Source organism: Bos javanicus, chromosome 25 (assembly GCF_032452875.1).
Source record: "Bos javanicus breed banteng chromosome 25, ARS-OSU_banteng_1.0, whole genome shotgun sequence".
NCBI classification, from domain to species: Eukaryota; Metazoa; Chordata; class Mammalia; order Artiodactyla; family Bovidae; genus Bos; species Bos javanicus.
Window position 1 is genome coordinate 13,549,049 of NC_083892.1, and position 20,342 is coordinate 13,569,390.

General features: G+C 44.4%; 1 protein-coding gene across 4 annotated transcripts in view; it reads left to right on the plus strand.

Moving 5' to 3' along the window:
• The first annotated feature begins 4,795 nt into the window (after nucleotides 1–4,795).
• The window catches only part of BFAR (bifunctional apoptosis regulator), a 31,603-nt gene continuing 16,056 nt past the window's right edge, over nucleotides 4,796–20,342 (plus strand). The window contains exons 1-4 of one of the 4 annotated variants that reach the window (XM_061401181.1): nucleotides 4,796–5,026; nucleotides 5,235–5,488; nucleotides 17,331–17,487; nucleotides 19,791–20,127. In XM_061401181.1, the coding sequence (XP_061257165.1) occupies nucleotides 19,865–20,127 (263 nt within the window). In that variant the 5' untranslated portion in view covers nucleotides 4,796–5,026; nucleotides 5,235–5,488; nucleotides 17,331–17,487; nucleotides 19,791–19,864. Of the gene's footprint in view, nucleotides 5,027–5,234; nucleotides 5,489–17,330; nucleotides 17,488–17,636; nucleotides 17,773–19,790; nucleotides 20,128–20,342 lie in introns of all 4 variants that reach the window. The other 3 variants (XM_061401180.1, XM_061401179.1, XM_061401178.1) reach the window with 3 other exon arrangements.

A 20,342-nucleotide genomic window follows, 5' to 3' on the forward strand; every position in this document is an offset into this window, starting at 1 on the left:
TTTCCCAGCATCAGGGTCTTTTCAAACGAGTCAGCTCTTCACATTAGGTGGCCAAAGTATTGGAGTTTCAGCTTCAACATCAGTCCTTCCAATGAACACCCAGGACTGATCTCCCTTAGCATGGACTGGTTGGATCTCCTTGCAGTCCAAGGGACTCTCAAGCATCTTCTCCAACACCACAGTTCAAAAGCATCAATTCTTCGGCACTCAGCTTACTTTATAGTCCAACTCTCACATCTATACATGACTACTGGGAAAACCATAACCTTGACTAGACAGACCTATGTTGACAAAGTAATGTCTCTGCTTTTTAATATGCTGTCTAGGAGAAGGCAATGGCACCCCACTCCAGTACTCCTGCCTGGAAAATCCCATAGATGGAGGAGCCTGGTGGGCTGCAGTCCATGGGGTCACTGAGGGTCGGACACAACTTGAGCGACTTCACTTTCACTTTTCACTTTCACGCATTGGAGAAGGAAATGGCAACCCACTCCAGTGTTCTTGCCTGGAGAATCCCAGGGACGGGGGAGCCTGGTGGGCTGCCATCTATGGGGTCACACAGAGTCAGACACGACTGAAGTGACTTAGCAGCAGCAGCAGCAGCAGGTTGGTCATAACTTTCCTTCCAAGGAGTAAGCATCTTTTAATTTCATGGCTGCAATCACCATCTATTACTGTGGGCAGGAATCCCTTAGAAGAAATGGAGTAGCCGTCAGTCAACAAAAGAGTCCAAAATGCAGTACTTGGGGGCAATCTCAAAAACAACAGAATGATCTCTGTTCGTTTCCAAGGCAAACCATTCAATATGATGGTAATCCAAGTCTATGTCCTGACCAGTAACACTGAAGAAGCTGAAGTTGAATGGTTCTATGAAGACCTACGAGACCTTTTAGAACTAACACCCAAAAAAGATGTCCTTTTCATTATAGGGGACTGGAATGCAAAAGTAGGAAGTCAAGAAACACCTGGAGTAACAGGCAAATTTGGCCTTGGAGTACAGAATGAAGCAGGGCAAAGGCTAACAGAGTTTTGCCAAGAGAATACATTGGTCATAGCAAACACCCTCTTCCAACAACACAAGAGAAGACTCTATACATGGACATCACCAGATGGTCAACACCGAAATCAGATTGATTATATTCTTTGCAGCCAAAGATGGAGAAGCTCTATACAGTCAGCAAAAAAGACCGGGAGCTGACTGTGGCTCAGATCGTGAACTCCTTATTGCCAAATTCAGACTTAAATTGAAGACAGTGGGGAAAACCACTAGACCATTCAGGTATGACCTAAATTAAATCCCTTATGATTATACAGTGGAAATGAGAAATAGATTTAGGGGACTAGATCTGATAGACAGAGTGCCTGATGAACTATGGATGGAGGTTCGTGACATTGTACAGGAGACAGGAATCAAGACCATCCCCAAGAAAAAGAAATGCAAAAAAGCAAAATGGCTGTCTGAGAATTCACCTTGGTCTTTCACAAAAGCTGTATGAAGTTGGTTAGATGATCTGGCTTCTAAGGCTCAGTCAAGATGTTAGTGGTCAGAGAGAAAGTGTTAGTTACTCAGTCGTGTCTGATTCTTTGTGACCCCATGGACTGTAGCCTGTCAGGCTTCTCTGTCCATGGAATTCTCCAGGCAAGAATATTGGAGTGGGTTGCCATTCCCTTCCCCAGGGAATTTTCCTGACCCAGGGGTCAAACCTGGGTCTCCTGCACTGGAGGCAGATTCTTTACCATCTGTTTATTAGGTCTGGAATTATTCGATATTCCTAAGCTTCGATTTTCTCTTCCACTAAATCAGTCTTAGGATCAGGGTTGATAATGTATGTGACTTGTAAAGCACTGTAGAAATAAATGTGTCAATAAGCTATGATCAGAGTTCTGACCTGCTGTCACATTTCCCTGAATTCACCCCTTAGGTTTGGGAGAAATGCTGAGTACAAACCACTTGGTCTTTTTGAAAAGAAAATAACCATTTTCCCCCAAAAGAAAATATTATGTACCCTAAAGAACAAGTAAGAGTGTGACCATATTATCCCCACCAGGTGCCACAAGTCCATTTTCCTCTCCTCATTCATAGGAAATTTATATATAGTTAGCTATGTCCTCTATTCTTAGTGTAAGCAGCAGTGTCTGTGTAAATGTGAAAACCAATACAAGTAGTCAAACTTAAAATCTGAAATATCTCTCTGCCTACTGGTATCAGCTTTGAAAGTCCTAGATAGAAAGTAGTGGCCACATATGGCCACTTAAATTTTAAGTAATTTAAGTTCAATAATTATCAAAACTTAGAGTAAAGCTACATTAATCAAAACAGTGTGGCACTGACATAAATAGACATGGAGACTAATGAAATAGAGTAGACAGCCCACAAATACACCCATGAATATACATTCAAATGATTTGGATGCCAAGCTCATTCAATGAGGAAAGGATACTCTTTTCAATAAATGCTGTTGAGAAAATCAAATATCCACATTCAAAAGAATGAAGTTAGACCCTTACCTAACACTGTATAAATATTAACTCAAAGTAAATCAAACACCTAAACGCAAATGCCAAAACTATAAAGGTTTTAGAAGAAAGCATAGGCAAAATTTCATGACATTGGATTTGGCAATGATTTTTTTGGCTATAACACCAAAAGCACAAGCAAGAAAAGAAAAAAAATCAATGAATTGAATTATATCAAAATTTAAGACTTTTGTGCTTCAAAGGACACTACCAACAAGGTGAAAAGGCAACCCATAAAATGGGAGAAAATATTTGCAAACCATATATCTGATAATGGGTTAATATCTGTAATACAAAAAGAACTCCTACAACCCCAAAAACACAGAAGCAAATAATCCAGTATAAAAATGGACATGTGGAGTGGGGCTTCCCGGGTGGCTCAGTTGTAAAGACTTTGCCTGCCAATGCCAGAAACATGGGTTTGATCTCTGGTCTGGAAAGATTCCACATGCCACAGGGCAACTAAGCCCAGGCACCACAACTATTGAGCCTGTGCTCTAGAGCCCAGGAGCCACAGCTACTGAAGCCTGCACACCTAGAGCCTGAGCTCCACAACAAGGAGAAGCCCTAGCATCGAAACTAGAGAGTAGGCTCCATTCACCACAGCTAGAGAAAAGCAACAAAGACCCAGGACAGCCAAAATAAATAGATAAATAAAATTATTTTTCAAGTGGACAAAGAACTTAAATGTTTCTTCCAAGAAGATATAAATGGCCAATAAGCTCATGAAAAGATCCCGAACATCACAAATGCAAGTGAAAACCAAAATGAGGTTTCATTTCACGCCTATTAGGTGAGAAATTGGAACTTTGCCCACTGCTAGTGGGAATGTAAAATGGTACAGTCCCTATGGAAAACATTATGGCCTGTCTTTAAAAATTAAAAATAGAATTATCAAATGTAATGCAGCAATTCCACTTCTGGGCATGCACCCAAACTAACTGAAAGTAGAGGTTTGAATGGGTATTTGTACACCCATATCCATAGCAGCATAATTCACAATAGACAAAAAGCGGAAACAACCCAAGTATCCGTCACCAGATAAACTGGATAAACAAAATGTTGTGTATACATACAATGGAATATTATTCTACCTCTAAATGGAAGGAAATTCTGACACGTTACAAAGTAGATGAACCTGGAGAACACTATGGTGGGTGAAATAAGCCAGTCACAAGACAAACACTGTATGATCCCATTTACATGTGGTACCTAGATGGTAGTTATCAGAGGCTGGGGAAAACTGTTGAGAATTGAATGAATATGAATTTCCAGTTTGGGAAGATGATAAAGTCCTAGAGATGGATGTGAGTCATGCTTGCACAATAATGTGGATACACTTAGTGCCAGTGAATTACACACTTGAAAATAGTTAAGATGGTAAATTTTGTCATGTATCTTTCACTGCAATGTTAAAAATATGGTGCTGCCTATTGCCAGACTATCCTCCAGAAAATGAGTTCGTACACTCCTGGCACTAGCACAGAACTATCAGTCTTTTTACTTTTTGCACATTTGATTGCCAGGGGGGAAAATGATCAGTTTTATCAATCTGCAGGCCAGTGACTTAAAGCAGATAATCAGAATGAATTCTTAACTGGTGGCTCAGACAGTGAAGAACCCGCCAGCCTTTGATAACTACCATCTAGCTATCGACCTGTGGAGAAGGAAATGGCAACCCACTCCAGTGTTTTTGCCTGGAGAATCCCAGGGACGGGGGAGCCTGGTGGGCTGCCATCTCTGGGGTCGCACAGAGTCGGATACGACTGAAGCGACTTAGCAGCAGCAGCAGCAGGGAACGACCTGGTATCGATCCCTGGGTTGGGAGGATCCCCTAGCGGAGTGCAAGGCAACCCACTCTAGTATTTCCGCCTGGAGAGTCCCCATGGACAGAGGTGCCTGGCGGTTACAGTCCACGGGGTCGCAAAGAGTCGGACACGACTAAGCGCCTAAGCACACCACAGCACAGCTTAACGAACCAAGACGCTGGGTGAGGAAAAAACGTGGCGATAAGAAAGATATTTTAATAATCCGATTCTTAATACTGCAAATGGAAATATAGCGACGGTCCTCTGATTTCTGCATACAATGTAACCGCCAAAAAAAAAAAAATCGTGGCGAGTACAGTACGGTCTTGTAATATTATTTTAATTTCCGGGCAAAGCTGTTTCCTGCAGTTAACAAAACAGACAACCCGCGGGAGCACCTTCAGCGTGTAACGCCCTGCGCTCAAGGTCTGTCCACCCAAGAGGAAGGGGCGGGGCTGGAGGTAGTACGCCTGCGCGGACCCCCAGGCGCGGGAGTGGCCGCTCTAGGCAGCGGGGAGGGCGCAGGGTTCAGGAGGTTGGGGAACAACTGTGGCCTGTCCTCTATGGTCGCGGGCCGGCGGGGTACCCTCCTCCGCAGTGAGTCCAAGGTTATTTCCGGAAGTGGAGCTGCTACCTCTTCCTCTGTGTCCGCGAAGGGGCCCAGGAAGGGGTTGACGGCCAGGTTGGCCATGAGCGCGGAGGTAAGAAGCGGCTTGGCGGAGGGTAGCCAGGGTGCGGAGGGTAGCCAGGGTGCGGGCGGGCTCGACTTAGGGTGTGGAAGGAGGCGGTGGAGGACGGGCTCGGAGGAGGTGGGCGGGATCTCCCCTCCCACACCTGGGTTCTGTGCAGCCTCAGCCCCAGCTTTGAGGCGCGGACCCCCACTTGGCCAGCTTCTCCATCTTTCCCGAGAGCCCCACCTCGGCAAGCCGGTTACTGGACCTCACGTGTGTTCTCTCCCGGGTCACAGTCCGAGCCTGTAGTTTCTGGATTTCCGCCTCCACCCTCCCCAGGGCGAGACGGAGAGGACGTGGCTGCCTCACACCTCGGAGGGAGATGACCGGGACCCTGCCCCTGGGAGCGCGGCTCGCAGCCTGCGACAGCGCGTGCAGAATTGACCGGGCTCCTGATAGACGCCAGACTGGGCTTCAGATCTAATTAGCCGGGTGCGTTCTGGCCCCAGGGCTGAACGAATGAACCCGTTTTAAAAGAGTTTAAGGGACTCGCAGAAAGGAAAAGTGAAACCCAGAGTCACACTCCCAGCTCTTGTGATTGTGACTTCATGGCTTAGAAATCTGGACTTATGCAAAAGAGAGTTCTCTGTAATTAAAAAAAAAAAAAAAGGCAAAAGAGAATCAGGCCGTGTCTGATAGGGGATCTTTGGCGGGGCAGAAGGCGGCCCTCCAACTTTGGTGGGGAGAAGGAGCCAGGTGCTGTCTTGCCCTCCGTAGTCCTCGTTGGGTCCTTCCCACCGAAGCCCATTGGCCAGTCCTTGGCCAGACCTTGTAGACGATCTTGATGACACGCTCTGAAACACCAATCAGATCAGATCAGATCAGATCAGTCGCTCAGTCGTGTCCGACTCTTTGCAACCCCATGAATCGCAGCATGCCAGGCCTCCCTGTCCATCACCAACTCCCGGAGTTCATTGAGACTCACGTCCATCGAGTCAGTGATGCCATCCAGCCATCTCATCCTCTGCCGTCCCTTTCTCCTCTTGCCCCCAATCCCTCCCAGCATCAGAGTCTTTTCCAATGAGTCAACTCTTCGCAGGAGGTGGCCAAAGTACTGGAGTTTCAGCTTTAGCATCATTCCTTTCAAAGAAATCCCAGGGCTGATCTTCAGAATGGACTGGTTGGATCTCCTTGCAGTCCAAGGGACTCTCAAGAGTCTTCTCCAACACCACAGTTCAAAAGCATCAATTCTTCGGCGCTCAGCCTTCTTCACAGTCCAACTCTCACATCCATACATGACCACAGGAAAAACCATAGCCTTGACTAGACGGACCTTTGTTGGCAAAGTAATGTCTCTGCTTTTGAATATGCTATCTAGGTGGGTCATAACTTTCCTTCCAAGGAGTAAGCATCTTTTAATTTCATGGCTGCAGTCACCATCTGCAGTGATTTTGGAGCCCAGAAAAATAAAGTCTGACACTGTTTCCACTGTTTCCCCATCTATTTCCCATGAAGTGATGGGACCGGATGCCATGATCTTCGTTTTCTGAATGTTGAGCTTTAAGCCAACTTTTTCACTCTCCACTTTCACTTTCATCAAGAGGCTTTTGAGTTCCTCTTCACTTTCTGCCATAAGGGTGGTGTCATCTGCATATCTGAGGTTATTGATATTTCTCCTGGCAATCTTGATTCCAGCTTGTGCTTCTTCCAGTCCAGCATTTCTCATGATGTACTCTGCATACAAGTTAAATAAGCAGGGTGACAGTATATAGCCTTGACGTACTCCTTTTCCTATTTGGAACCAGTCTGTTGTTCCATGTCCAGTTCTAACTGTTGCTTCCTGACCTGCATACAAATTTCTCAAGAGGCAGATCAGGTGGTCTGGTATTCCCATCTCTTTCAGAATTTTCCACAGTTTATTGTGATCCACACAGTCAAAGGCTTTGGCATAGTCAATAAAGCAGAAATAGATGCTTTTCTGGAACTCTCTTGCTTTTTCCATGATCCAGTGGATGTTGGCAATTTGATCTCTGGTTCCTCTGCCTTTTCTAAAACCAGCTTGAACATCAGGAAGTTCACGGTTCACATATTGCTGAAGCCTGGCTTGGAGAATTTTGAGCATTACTTTACTAGTGTGTGAGATGAGTGCAATTGTGCAGTACTTTGAGCATTCTTTGGCATTGCCTTTCTTTGGGAATGGAATGAAAACTGACCTTTTCCAGTCCTGTGGCCACTGCTGAGTTTTCCAAATTTGCTGGCATATTGAGTGCAGCACTTTCACAGCATCATCTTTCAGGATTTGGAATAGCTCCACTGGAATTCCATCACCTCCACTAGCTTTGTTTGTAGTGATGCTTTCTAAGGCCCACTTGACTTCACATTCCAGGATGTCTGGCTCTAGGTCAGTGATCACACCATCGTGATTATCTGGGTCACGAAGATCTTTTTTGTACAGTTCTTCTGTGTATTCTTGCCCTCTCTTCTTAATATTTTCTGCTTCTGTTAGGTCCAAACCATTTCTGTCCTTTATCGAGCCCATCTTTGCGTGAAATGTTCCTTTGGTATCTCTGATTTTCTTGAAGAGATTCCTAGTCTTTCCCATTCTGTTGTTTTCCTGTATTTCTTTGCATTGATCGCTGAAGAAGGCTTTCTTATCTCTTCTTGCTATTCTTTGGAACTCTGCATTCAGATGTTTATATCTTTCCTTTTCTCCTTTGCTTTTCGCTTCTCTTCTTTTCACAGCTATTTGTAAGGCCTCCCCAGACAGCCATTTTGCTTTTTTGCATTTCTTTTCCATGGGAATGGTCTTGATCCCTGTCTCCTGTACAATGTCACAAACCTCATTCCATAGTTCATCAGGCACTCTATCTATCAGATCTAGGCCCTTAAATCTATTTCTCACTTCCACTGTATAATCATATGGGATTTGATTTAGGTCATACCTGAATGGTCTAGTGGTTTTCCCTACTTTCTTCAATTTCAGTCTGAATTTGGCAATAAGGAGTTCATGGTCTGAGCCACAGTGAGCTCCTGGTCTTGTTTCTGCTGACTGTATAGAGCTTCTCCATCTTTGGCTGCAAAGAATATAATCAGTCTGATTTCAGTGTTGACCATCTGGTGATGTCCATGTATAGAGTCTTCTCTTGTGTTGTTGGAAGAGGGTGTTTGTTATGACCAGTGCATTTTCTTGGCAAAACTCTATTAGTCTTTGCCCTGCTTCAATGCCAATGGGAAGGAGTTTTACTACCTCCCTCTCCTGGAGCACGTCCCAGAGCTGACCCGCAAGAATGCACTTGTGGGTTGGGTTGGGTTGGGTTTGTTTTTGTCACAGCTGGCTTATAAACAAGCCCGCCTAGGGATATACAAACCCATGTGCTCAGTGTTTCCCTGCATATCTCTATAAACTTGATGGGAAAATTGTGCTGCTCCAGGGCAGTTGTTGTTATTGTTGTTTTTTTGAAGTTCTGGTATTTGGCACAGGTACTACTTACCTGAGTGAGTGAAGTCGTTCAGTCGTGTCCGACTTTTGCGACCCCGTGGACTGTAGCCCACTAGGCTCCTCCGTCCATGGGATTCTCCAGGCAGGAATACTGGAGTGAGCTGCCATTTCCTTCTCCAGGGGATCTTCCTGACCCAGGGATCGAACCCAGGTCTCCCGCATTGCGGGCAGACACTTTAACCTCTGAGCCACCCTGGTGGCTACCTAGCTGGCACTAAATAAACACCACTATTAATAATTGCTAATGCCAATCAATCACACAGCAGATTTTCGGACTATCTGTAGATAGAAATCAGTCATTTAAGCTTCCTTCAAAGGAATTGTTACTATCCTGAACTTAGAAATGGGAAATAGAGGCTCAGAGGAGATAGATGGACTGTGTCACTCTTAAAATGGTACTATTTCAATTATACTAACATCTCCAGGGAAATCGTAGTCTAGGAGATGAGAAAACATGCACAAATGAAAGTTACATTAGTGCACAGAGGCAGGAAGGATTAATTTGAGCTATGAGGAAGGTTAGTCATTAAAGATTTTTCAAGTGATGGTTGATTTGGGTCTTGTCAGTTGGACACTTTTGACCCAGAGATGGTATGTATCTGTGTTACAGATAGAACAATGTGGGGAAAGGGCAGGAATTAACAGGTGGGACTAGAGTATAACCTATGAGTAGGTGAGTAGCAGGAGGTGGTCAGGAAAATAGTAAAAACGAACACTTAACTGCACTTACTGTATGCCAGGCACTATTCTGAGTGCTGTGCGTGCATTAATTCATTTAATCCTGTCAACAACCCTATCAGGCAGGTACTACCCATATCCCCATTTTACGGATTAAGAAACTGAGGCACAGACAGGTTAAGTAACTTGCCGAGGTTAACACAACCTAATAATTGGAATCATTGGGATTTGAATGCAGTCATTCTGGCACCAGAGTCCGTGCTCTTAGTTAAAAAGTTCTGTTGATTGCAGCTGGGCCATAAAGATCCTTAATGACTGTGGGGTTTATACTCTCACGGTTGGGAAGGTTTTGAGTAAAGGAAGGACTTGATCAGGATTTTGCTCCAGGAGGGTGATTGGGACTGTGGTGAGAGGAAGGATTGAGAGGGGAGGAAATGAAGTTGGAAATGTTATTTAAGCTTGATTTCGTTACTGTCTTGCCTCACCTTGTGTGAAACATATACTTAGGATTGTAAGTGTTTATTTGTATGTAACAGCTCTCAGTTCCCAAACATCCATGTAAGTAAGATCTGTGACAACCTAGAGGGGCAGGATAGGGTGAGAAGTGGGGGGGGAGGTTTAAGAAGGAGGGAACATACATAATCTATAGTTGATTAATGTTGATGTATGGCAGAAACCAACACAATATTGTAAAGCAATTATCCTTCAATTAAAAATAACTTTTTTTTTTTTTTTTTTGGTAAAGAATATTCTAAGGGGCTTCTTTAAAAGGAGGATTCCTGGTCCTCTCTGCCAGATATCTTTGTTTGAATTTACCAAATTTCTGGGGTGATTCCGACAGAGGTTCTAAGAAATTTCTATGATAGAAATCAAAGGTTTGTGGGTTCTATTCTCAGCTCCAAATAACTAGAACTCAGCTTTGTGCCAGTCACTCTCAGGTACAATGACAGAATTCTCTGACTTGGTTCCTGACCTTCAAGAGCTCAGGATCTGGTTGGAGAGGCACAGGTTGCTCAAGCAGCAGTGTGCAAAACCTGAAAAGGATTCATGAGTTTAGAAATGCATGAGTCATAATGGGATAGTTTAAAAACTAGTAGCTAAGGTATGGGTTAGTGGTGACCACCAGTAGTTTTTGATCACTGTCTAAATTATTAGGCGTCACCAGTGTTTCACACAAGATAAGGCACACAGACCCTTTGCTGTGTGCTCTTGTCTTGCACAACAGCACTCCAGAGCAGTAAATCACAGGGCCTCCGAGCGTGGGCAGCAAGTCAGTGTCCAGTTACATAGAATCATTGGGACAGTATATGTGTCCCAGGTCTTCTTTTTTCCCCATGGATTTTCAGACAGTTGTACCCTGTTAGTTAGGTATTTCTTTGGGAGACTATACATACGGTTGGGGTGATAGATATCTTGTGATAATTATTTCCTAGCAGTTGTTTTCTATCAGTTGTACCAACAGACCTAACCCATGAGCTGGCTGGCTACCTTTGCTCTAGTGATTCCTGACCCTGTTGAGAAAGAAAGTCTGTCTCTTTGAAGTTGGAAAAACACAGAGTTTTATACAATAAGAGCCTGGAAGTTCTTTTATGTTAATGAAAGCCAGTTTCCACCACCTGCAAGAAGTATTTACCACATTCTCTTTTTATTGCCACTTCTGATCTTTGCTTTGCTTACATTTGGACTCATTTCTGTGTATCTCATAATTACTAGAAATGGGTGTGTTTGGTCTTTGGACATTTGATAATTTCTGTAGTGTTCTGCTAGTGTCTAAGTGGTGTCCCTAGGGGTGGACTTGGGGTGCCAGAAATGAGGTACACCCAAACACCGTCACCCCTACTTCTCGTGAATATTTCTGCTTGTTTATCTCCTAGGTGGAAGAGCATGGTCACCCTAACAGCCTCAAGCTGCAGTTCTCATTCCGAAATGCAGCAGTGTCAGATTCTGGTTTGAATTTGTCAGCTTCGCAGGGGCGCCTCTATGTTGTGGCTTAGACTGGCGTAGTGTACGAGGACAGGCTTTACATGAGACTGTGATTTAAAACCTGACCTGGAATTCCCTGGCTTCCACTGCAGGAGGCATGGGTTTGATCCCTGGTCGGGGAGCTAGGATCCCACATGCTCCACCGTGCAGCCAAAAAACAGAAAAAGTAAGAAAGAAAAGAAATTTGTGTTGTTTGAAAAAACAAAACAAAAACCGGACTCTGTCCTATACCAGTTAGGTCTCCAGTTTCTCATCAGTAAAATGGAGATGATAGTAATAATTATCCCGTAAGATTATTATACCTCTCACATTATATAAGGGCTCAATCAATATTGGCAATTGTCATTATTCTCTGTTGTTGGGCAGTATGTAATGGGGAGAAATAACCTAACTAGAGACCAATCTAAAGCCAAAATCATTGTATTCTTGCAGCCAACATCTCTGCTAAGAAATAGTTGAGATCACATTTTTCAGGCTGGAATCCCAATACATTAGCTATTCAAAGACATATTCCTAAAATGTTCGGTATGTATTATGGTCACAGCCAGTGTTTTGTTGAGTGAAGAAGTAGAACCATAATTTCACTGAACTAAGCAGCTTGATAATTTCGCTTTCTGAAGAATTAACAGTCATCACATAGTGAGGTCTTTAGAAGCTAAGGTATAAAAATTCTTAAACTGAAAATTAATGCATTCTACTTCAATAAACTCAATAAAAGTCATTATATTAATTTTCTTAAGTGTGAGTTGAGGGACTGAAGAATGAAGCAGGCTATGGCAGGGCCCCTGCTTCCTCCTGGAGAGTAGGCCTCTGGATAAATCCATAGATAAACACTTGGCAAACAACTTGCCTTCCAGGGATGGAATAGCCAAATTCATTCCAGGGTCTTTAGTTACGTAGAATCATAGAATCGTTGGGACATTATATGTGTCCCAGCTCTTTTTCTCCCACCATGGATTTTCAGACAGTTGTATCCTGTCAGTTAGGTATTTCTTGGGGAGAACATGCATGGCTTTGGGGTGATAGATATCTTGTGATGATTATCTTCTAGCTATCGTTTCCTATCCGTTGTGCCAACAGACCTCACCCATGAACATTTTAGAAAATGTCAGCTGTGCAGTTGGTTCATGTGCTTATATTCATGTCATATTTCACATATTAATGCTTTCTAAGATTTTATGCCATTTCTTGACATGGCAACTTTAGAGATGGTGTGCTACTCAGGAAGTCGTGTCTCTCCAGGTGTTAAAAAGTTACAGAGAATTCCCGGGCATGCCAGTGGTTAGAACTGGGTGCTTCCACTGCAGAGGGCACAGGTTCAATCCCTCATTGGGGAACTAAGATCCCACATGCTGTGAGATGCAGCCAAAAACGTAATATAAAATTTCAAAAACATCCATGTCTCTTGCAATAAAAGCACGTGTGGTCATTTTAATAAATACAAGTTACATGGTAGAGTAAGTTGGTTATATGGCATGGGCGGGAAAGCCACCACCTCAGCAATTCTTCACTTGTATGGATTGACACATGTCACCCGCTGGAACGTGATGCAGAAGATGGGACCATGAGCGCTTCCTGTGTGCTGTCCTCTTAATTCTGAGGCCAGTCCTGTCCGATCAGCAGCAGTAACCCCTTTGCTTATGTCTGGTGATGTGAGCCTTGGGGAGGATGAATAATTTGCCTTTGATCTCATGGCTGGTAGTGAAGCCGGGAATCAGAATCTGTCTTCTGATTTTAAAACTGAGGTGTATTACTCTGTCCCTCAGAACCAGGAATAGGTAAGACCTCCAAAAAATTAAGTGTTTTAAAGGCCTCTACTGAAATATTTGATAAATAGGTGCTAGGTCTGTGAGGATATAATGAGAATAAAGCCAGCTTAGGATTTTTAAACTTGACCCCTGCCCTCATCGGAGAAGGCAGTGGCACCCCACTCCAGTACTCTTGCCTGGGAAATCCCATGGACAGAGGAGCCTGGTAGGCTATAGTCCATGGAGCCGCTAAGAGTCAGACACGACTGAGCGACTTCACTTTCACTTCTCACTTTCATGCATTGGAGAAGGAAATGGCAACCCACTCCAGTGCTCTTGCCTGGAGAATCCTGGGGACAGAGGAGCCTGGTGGGCTTCTGTCTATGGGGTCGCACAGAGTTGGACACGACTGACGCGACTTAGCAGCCTGCCCTCATGCACAGCCATTCACACACGGAATCTCCTGCACCTCTGAGTCTAAAGCAGAATAGAAGGGGTAACGTAGAAAAATGTGAGGAAAACCTCATAAGTAACCACCTTCCTGCAATAAGTAACCACCCAACAGCAGAGAAAGAGAAAAATTATAAGCCCATAGATCTCCAGAAGCTTTCTAGCCTAAAAGGCCAGTCAGCCTAGAAATGTCACACTCTCATGCTGGACCCAGAAGGCAGCACCTTACGGAACAAGTTATGAAAAACACAAATATCAACTGAAATCTGGCAGCTGATGGACGTAAGGAAACCAGCTGGGTGACGATTGCAGCTCCCTCTGAAGCGGGCAGCTGCTCAGATACACAGCTTCAGTGGATTCTTAACACACAAAAGGAGCGCCTAGGGGTGCCAGATCTTCTGAATTTTCAGAAGCAGCCAGGAATCTGGATTTTTCTTTGACATCAGATTGTTTTAAATGCTGGCATCAAATTCAATAGAAAGTGGGGAAGGGGAAGGAGAAAGAGAAGCACCTCGTGAAAATTGCCTGTCTGAAGACTAGATGTTGGGACTCGGTGGTCCAGTGGTTAAGACTCTGCACTTCCAGTACAGATTCGATCCCTGGCCATCCCACATGCTATGCGGCCGGAAGAAAAAAAAGAACAGATGGTGCCACTGTTGAAACTGCCAGGTCGAGGAGGATGGCTGCTCTTGACAGGAATGCTGGGTCACTGGGGAGCAGCGGGGGTTACATTAATAAAGCCCTTATCTCTCTGGATAATCAGTGGTTCTTAGCCTTATCTGGATCTTGGTCCAGATAAGGTCCGCTTTGCATGCTATGTATGCATGCTGAGTCACTACAGTCATATCTGACTCTGCGACCCCATGGACTGTAGCCCTCCAGACACTACTAGAGTGGGTTGCCATTTCCTTCTCCAGGGGATCTTCCTGACCCAAGGATGGAACCCATGTCTCCTGCACTGGCAGGAGGGTTCTTTTCCCCTAGTGCTACCCGAGAAGCCCCAAGAGAGTAAATAAAAACCTAGATTTCCTTCAGGAAAACGCTTGTGTAGACAAACACAAACTTGGCCCATGATTTCAGAGTGTGCCCTGACCCCCTGAAGAACCGACACAGACGTCAGCTGAAGAGCCAGCTTCAACTGTCAGAAACCGCAGCTCTTCAGAGTGACTCAGAGCAGAGGTCTTCAATTCTGTGGTATCCAGGCAGTTGTTTTTAACTTGTCTCTGTTTGCAGTTTTGCAGGCTTTTCCAACTCAGGCATTTTTCCCATTCGTTTTGAGCAAGGTAGTCAACACTGGTCTTGTCGTGCAGTGATTAAGCACAAACCTAAGTGTCTCCGTGTGGGCAGGGCACTGGGAGTGGGGCTGGAATGCTTCTCGCCCTGTCCTAACCACATGCCCCAGACTCCTCTGAGACCGCGACAGGAAGAGCAGCAGGCTGTGGGTGCGTCTAACACGAGCTTCCCCGTGAAGGAACTCAGCCAGCAAAGCTGCTCTCAGTTCAAGCCCCTTGCTGTGTCTGCCGAGTTGGTAGAGAATCGTCATAAACATCCTCAAAAGAGGCCTTTGCAGTGCAGGAGGGTGTGTTTATCCAAGTCAAAAGGCCACAGCTTGGAACTTTAGTATCTGAGCTACATTTTCATCACCTAGGAGGCGCTTTCCTCCTTTTGCTTTCCTGTTGCTTTCTTTAATGGAAAAAAACCCAAATACTTATACAAAAATAGCAGAAAAGATCAGTTGAATTCAGTTAAGTTGTGCACCCTTTCTCTGTTAACTTGCAGTTTTTCAATTTAAGGTAAAATGAAATGAGCAGAATTCCTAAGAAGTAATCAAAGTCCGTGCAGTTTCTAGTTTGTTGAAGACAATTAAAAAACAGAGTTAGTGGCCACTTCAGCTTTTCCAAACATGACTTTTAAAATACACTTTTGTTACCTTATTTTCTCTCATGAGAAATAACTTTCAGATCTGATAAACTAAGAATTATTGGTACATTCTAGTTTTAAAAGGTTGGAGAAATTTATTTCCATATATGTTGCCATTTCAAATGACTTCGAGATCCATACACTTGGCCTCACCCTAACCTCACAACCACAGTTTCATATCTCCACATGCTCACTAGGCAGAAATTTTGTCATCACCTCAAACTCAACTTTTCCGAAATTCGACTTACCTTCTTTTCAAGCTGGGCCCCATTAGTTTACAGGGACTCATTTTTTTTTTTTTTAATTATTTATTCAGTTGTGCCAGAGCTTTAGTTGCAGCATGCAGGCTCTTAGTTGGAGCATGTGGAATCTAGTTCCCTGACCAGGAATCGAACCGGGGCGCTCTGCATCAGGAGTGCAGAATGTTAACCACAGGACCACGAGGGAAGTCCCTGCCATGACCCATTTCTATCAGCAGAGCCGCCTACTTCCCCAGTTCTAGAACCTAGACAACCTCTTTGATCGTTCTCTCTAGTCACCAAAGCTCAGAAACAGCTCTTGTAATATCTCTTCATAGATTGATCTCTGTCTTTGCATTTTCATGTTTGTCACCATAGTCGCAGAAGTAACAGCACCTCCCTTCTGCCTTGTCCCAGCCCAGCCCACCTTCCTGATGAGATTTATCATCTTCAAGCACTGGAACGAGTGGCCTCTCCCTTCTCCAGCGGATCTGCCCAACCCAGGAATCTAACCAGGGTCTCCTGCATTGCAGGTGGATTCTTTACCAGCTGGACTACCAGGGAAGCCCACTCCTCAAGCACAGCTTTACTGATTTCATTTGCCTCCAGAACCTTTATGTGCCCTCATCTGCCCACCTGTCATGAACCAGGCATGGAACACAGGACTCTGTATCAGACCTGTATCTCCAGGTGTGTCACTCACTGCTCCCCAGGAAGCACCAAGGACAACACCCCGATCAGGCCCATCTCTTCTCACCCCTGTGCAGCCCTCACCAGAAGCCTCTGTATCCTGCCTCCGACAGTGAATGTCGATGTGCTCGTGAATGCACTTCAAGTGCCCACCAGTGCCCAGCTCCTTGGTGATGCTCAGTAGCTCAAAATGGTCCAGTGATTATTTCCTGGGATAACTCTGTCCACATGGTAGTTGTTTAATTAGTATTGGACAAATAAAGGAATTGCTTTAACAAAATCATGATTCCTTTCTCTGAAAACCTGTATATATGAGCTCTCTCAAGTAATTTGAAGAGACTTCCCAGAGGAAAGCAGAAAATGTTTAAATGTTTCTTAAAAATACAGATAAGACTTCCTTGTCCAGTGGTTAAGAATCTGCCTGCCAATGCAGGGGACACCGGTTCGATCTTGGTTTGGGAAGATTCCACATGCCACAGGGCAGCTTGAGCCTGTGAACCTCAACTACTGAAACTCACAATACCTGCCAAGCTTGAGCCTGAGCTTGGCAACAAGAGAAGCTACCACAGGGAGAAGCCTGCACGCCGCACGAGGAAGTCCTCTCTTGCCACAGCTAGGGGAAGCCCAAACACAGCAGTGCAGACCCAGTGCAGCCAAAAATAAGTAAAATTCAGTTAGTTTTTTAAAAATACAAATAATCAGCAAATGTGGTTTATTTTTATGATTTTCTCTGTATTTTTGCAGTTATAACCTCATTTTCATTAAGAACAGCTTAGTAAATACAGAAAACCAAAACCAAAAAAATCATCCTCTTCCCACCCAACAAAGCAACTACTAATGTTGTTCTGTCACCAAGTCATGTCTAATTCTTCTCGACCCCATGGACTGTAGCATGCCAGGCTTCCCTGTTCCTCACCATCTCGTGGAGTTTGCCCAAATTCATGTCCATTAAATCAGTGATGCCATCCAACCATCTCATCCTCTGTCACTCCCCTCTCTGCTTCCCTGAGTTTTTCCATCAGGGTCTTTTCCAGTGAGTCAGCTGTTTGCATCAGGTGGCCAAAGTATTGGAGCTTCAGCTTCAGCATCAGTTCTTCCAAAAGGTATTCACAGTTGATTTCTTTTAGGATTGACTGGTTTGATCTCCTTGCTGTCCAAGGGACTCTCAAGAGTCTTCTCCAACACCACAGTTCAAAAGCATCAACTCTTCAGCTCTCTGCCTTTATGGTCCAGCTCTCACATCCATAATAGACTACTGGAAAGACCATAGCCTACTAACATTAGGTTGGTGCAAACGTAATTGTGGTTTAATTAAAGTTGTGAATTTTAAATCATTATAACTAGGCTCAAATGCATCATTATTAATCAAAATAGGAACCGTTACAATCAACACCAATTTTGCCAACAAGCAATAACTGTGTTTATTCCTATAGCATAAAAATCTGTGCTTCAGGATTTGACAAGCTCTTTGAAAGCATTTTTTGCCTCCTGCTGGTTTGTGGAAACGTTTTCCCTGCAAAAAGTTGTTGAGATGCTTGAAGAAGCCGTAATCGGTTGGCAAGAGCTCAGGTGAATATGGTCAATGAGATAGAAGTTCGTAGTGCAATTTGTTCAACTTTTGAAGCATTGGTTGCTGGGCGTTGTCATGGAGAAGAACTGGGCCCTTTCTGTTGACCAATGCTGACTGTAGGCATTGCAGCTTTCAGTGCATCTCATTGATTTGCTGAGCATACTTCTTGGATGGAATTGTTTCTTAGGGATTCAGGAAGCTGTAGTGGATCAGACGGGCAGCAGACCACCAAATGGTGGCCATGGTTTGTATTCTTGTGTTTATAGATTTTCTTGTTTAGAATAGTGTTATCATGCTTAATTTAAAATTTGTGCCCTGTAAAAAGTGATACAATTCCCTGAAAATCAGAGAAGTTGTTAGCATTTAAGGTCTACTTACAGTATGCCAGGCACTTCCATTGCATTCTCTTACCTAACTCTCAAAACCTCCCAATGAGCTAAACACTATTGTTGTTTATTGTTGTTTAGTTGCTAAGTCGTGTCTGACTCTGTGACCCCGTGGATTTTAGCCCACCTGGCTCCTCTGTCCATGGAATTTCCCAGGCAAGAATCCTGGATTGAGTTGCCATTTCCTTCTCTAGGGGATCTTCCTGTCCCAAGGATCGAACCTACATCTCCTGCACTGCAGACAATCCTTTACCACTGAGCCACCAGGGAAGCCCCTATTACCACCCCTATTAATAGATGAGAGACCTGAGACTCAAATCCAGAGGGCAGCGCGGGGTAAGAATGCAGGCAGCCCAGCCCTGGGACCTGTGTTCTCAACCACTGTGCCTGTGAAGAGTCCTTCTCTGTGAGACCAGTGTGGGTGATTGACAGCAACTTACTTTCTTTCCTGTAATAATAGATTGAGAAACATCCCACCAGTGTCTGTGCATGCTAATTCCAGTAGCAATATGAATAATAATTTCTTTTGCCCCTGTTTACACCATCCACCACCCTAGTTCACCATCTCTAACCCTCACAAGGGCTTCCTAGATGGCAGTAGTGGTAAAGAACCCACCTGCCAATGCAGGAGACATAAGAGACATGGATTCAGTCTCTGAAGTTGAAAAGATCCCCTGGAGAAGGAAATGGCAACCCACTCCAGTATTCTTGCCTGGAGAACCCCATGGACAGAGGAGCCTGGTGGGCTACAGTCCATGGGGTTGCAAAGTGTGGGATAAGACTGAAGCAGCTTACCACAGCACAACCCTCGTAAGACACTGTGAAGCTGAGGAAATACGGCTGGGAGAGCCCAGGTACCTTAGTCCCAGAGATGGAGAGTTGAACTTCTAACTCCATGCCCTCATCATACTGCTTCTCAATAAAAATCCCTTAAGACCCAGATAAGAATGAGAAGAGAATGGTCCTTTGCCATTAGCTTATTAGTGACATTAGCATGTTTCTGTGACACCAAACTAGCGGGATCCAGTAGGCAGGATGTGCATGTTTGGGTTGATTTGGGGAGAGAGGAGGGATGTTTAGCCCCAGGCGAGTAGGCCTGGCATAGGGCATCTCAGAGAACCAGGCCTCTCTTCCAGGTACCATCCCTATGGGAGCCTCTGAAGTCAGATGTTAAATAATTACCTCAGGGGAAGGCAGATTCGTTTGGATAATATCTGTTGTTTATATGAAGTGCATCTGTTATTGCCAACTCGAGACATTTTAGTGGGCCAAGAATCTGGTTTATTTAAAGTTTGTACATTGAAAGGATGTCACAGATTTCATTGAGAAAACTGAGGCCAGAGAAATTAAATCTTCCAAGGATGTTAGCAGGGAAGGATCTAGAATTCTCCAGCCTCTCCCCACCCAAGCCCACTGAACTTTCCTTTGCACTCTTTAGCTTTACCTAATTTTCGAAAGTGTGACAGTAAGTCGAAAAATTTAGTGATGTTTATGTGGTTTACGAAATGTAAATTTTTAGAAACCAAGTTTATCACATTTAAAAATCAGAACTTTAATAGAATATGTGTCATCTCAAACACCTGCTAAATTATTTGACCTATTTCTCTTGTTTGTCTCTCTTTTTCCCCTAGATTTAATGTCATCTTGCATCGGTCTGCTGAGTCTGTAATTTTCTAAGTCTATGGATTCCAGAATTTGCTAAGAGATGGAGGAGTCTCTGCAGAATGATCTGGATGCAGCAAGCCTTGAGAAAAATGAGCCACTCGAGAGCACCAGCCCTCAGATTTCCATTAATGAATTCTCCTGCCACTGCTGTTACGACATCCTGGTTAACCCCACCACCTTGAACTGTGGGCACAGCTTCTGCCGGCACTGCCTAGCTCTGTGGTGGGCCTCTTCGAAGAAAACAGAGTGTCCAGAATGCAGAGAAAAATGGGAAGGTTTCCCCAAAGTCAATATTCTCCTCAGGTAATGCTCAAGTCCGTATGGGTAGCTCACTGGGCTTGTACAGCGTGGTTTCTCTTAATGGGAGCAGCCACGTCTGGAAATGCCAGAGACGTGGAGCCCACTGCCTTGGGGTCACTCTTGGCCCCCTGGCATGTGAGTCAGGGGACTCAAAGGCCTGCCAGTCCTGATTCCCTTCCTCACAGGTGACCGTGATATGTTTATTATTTATTATAAAT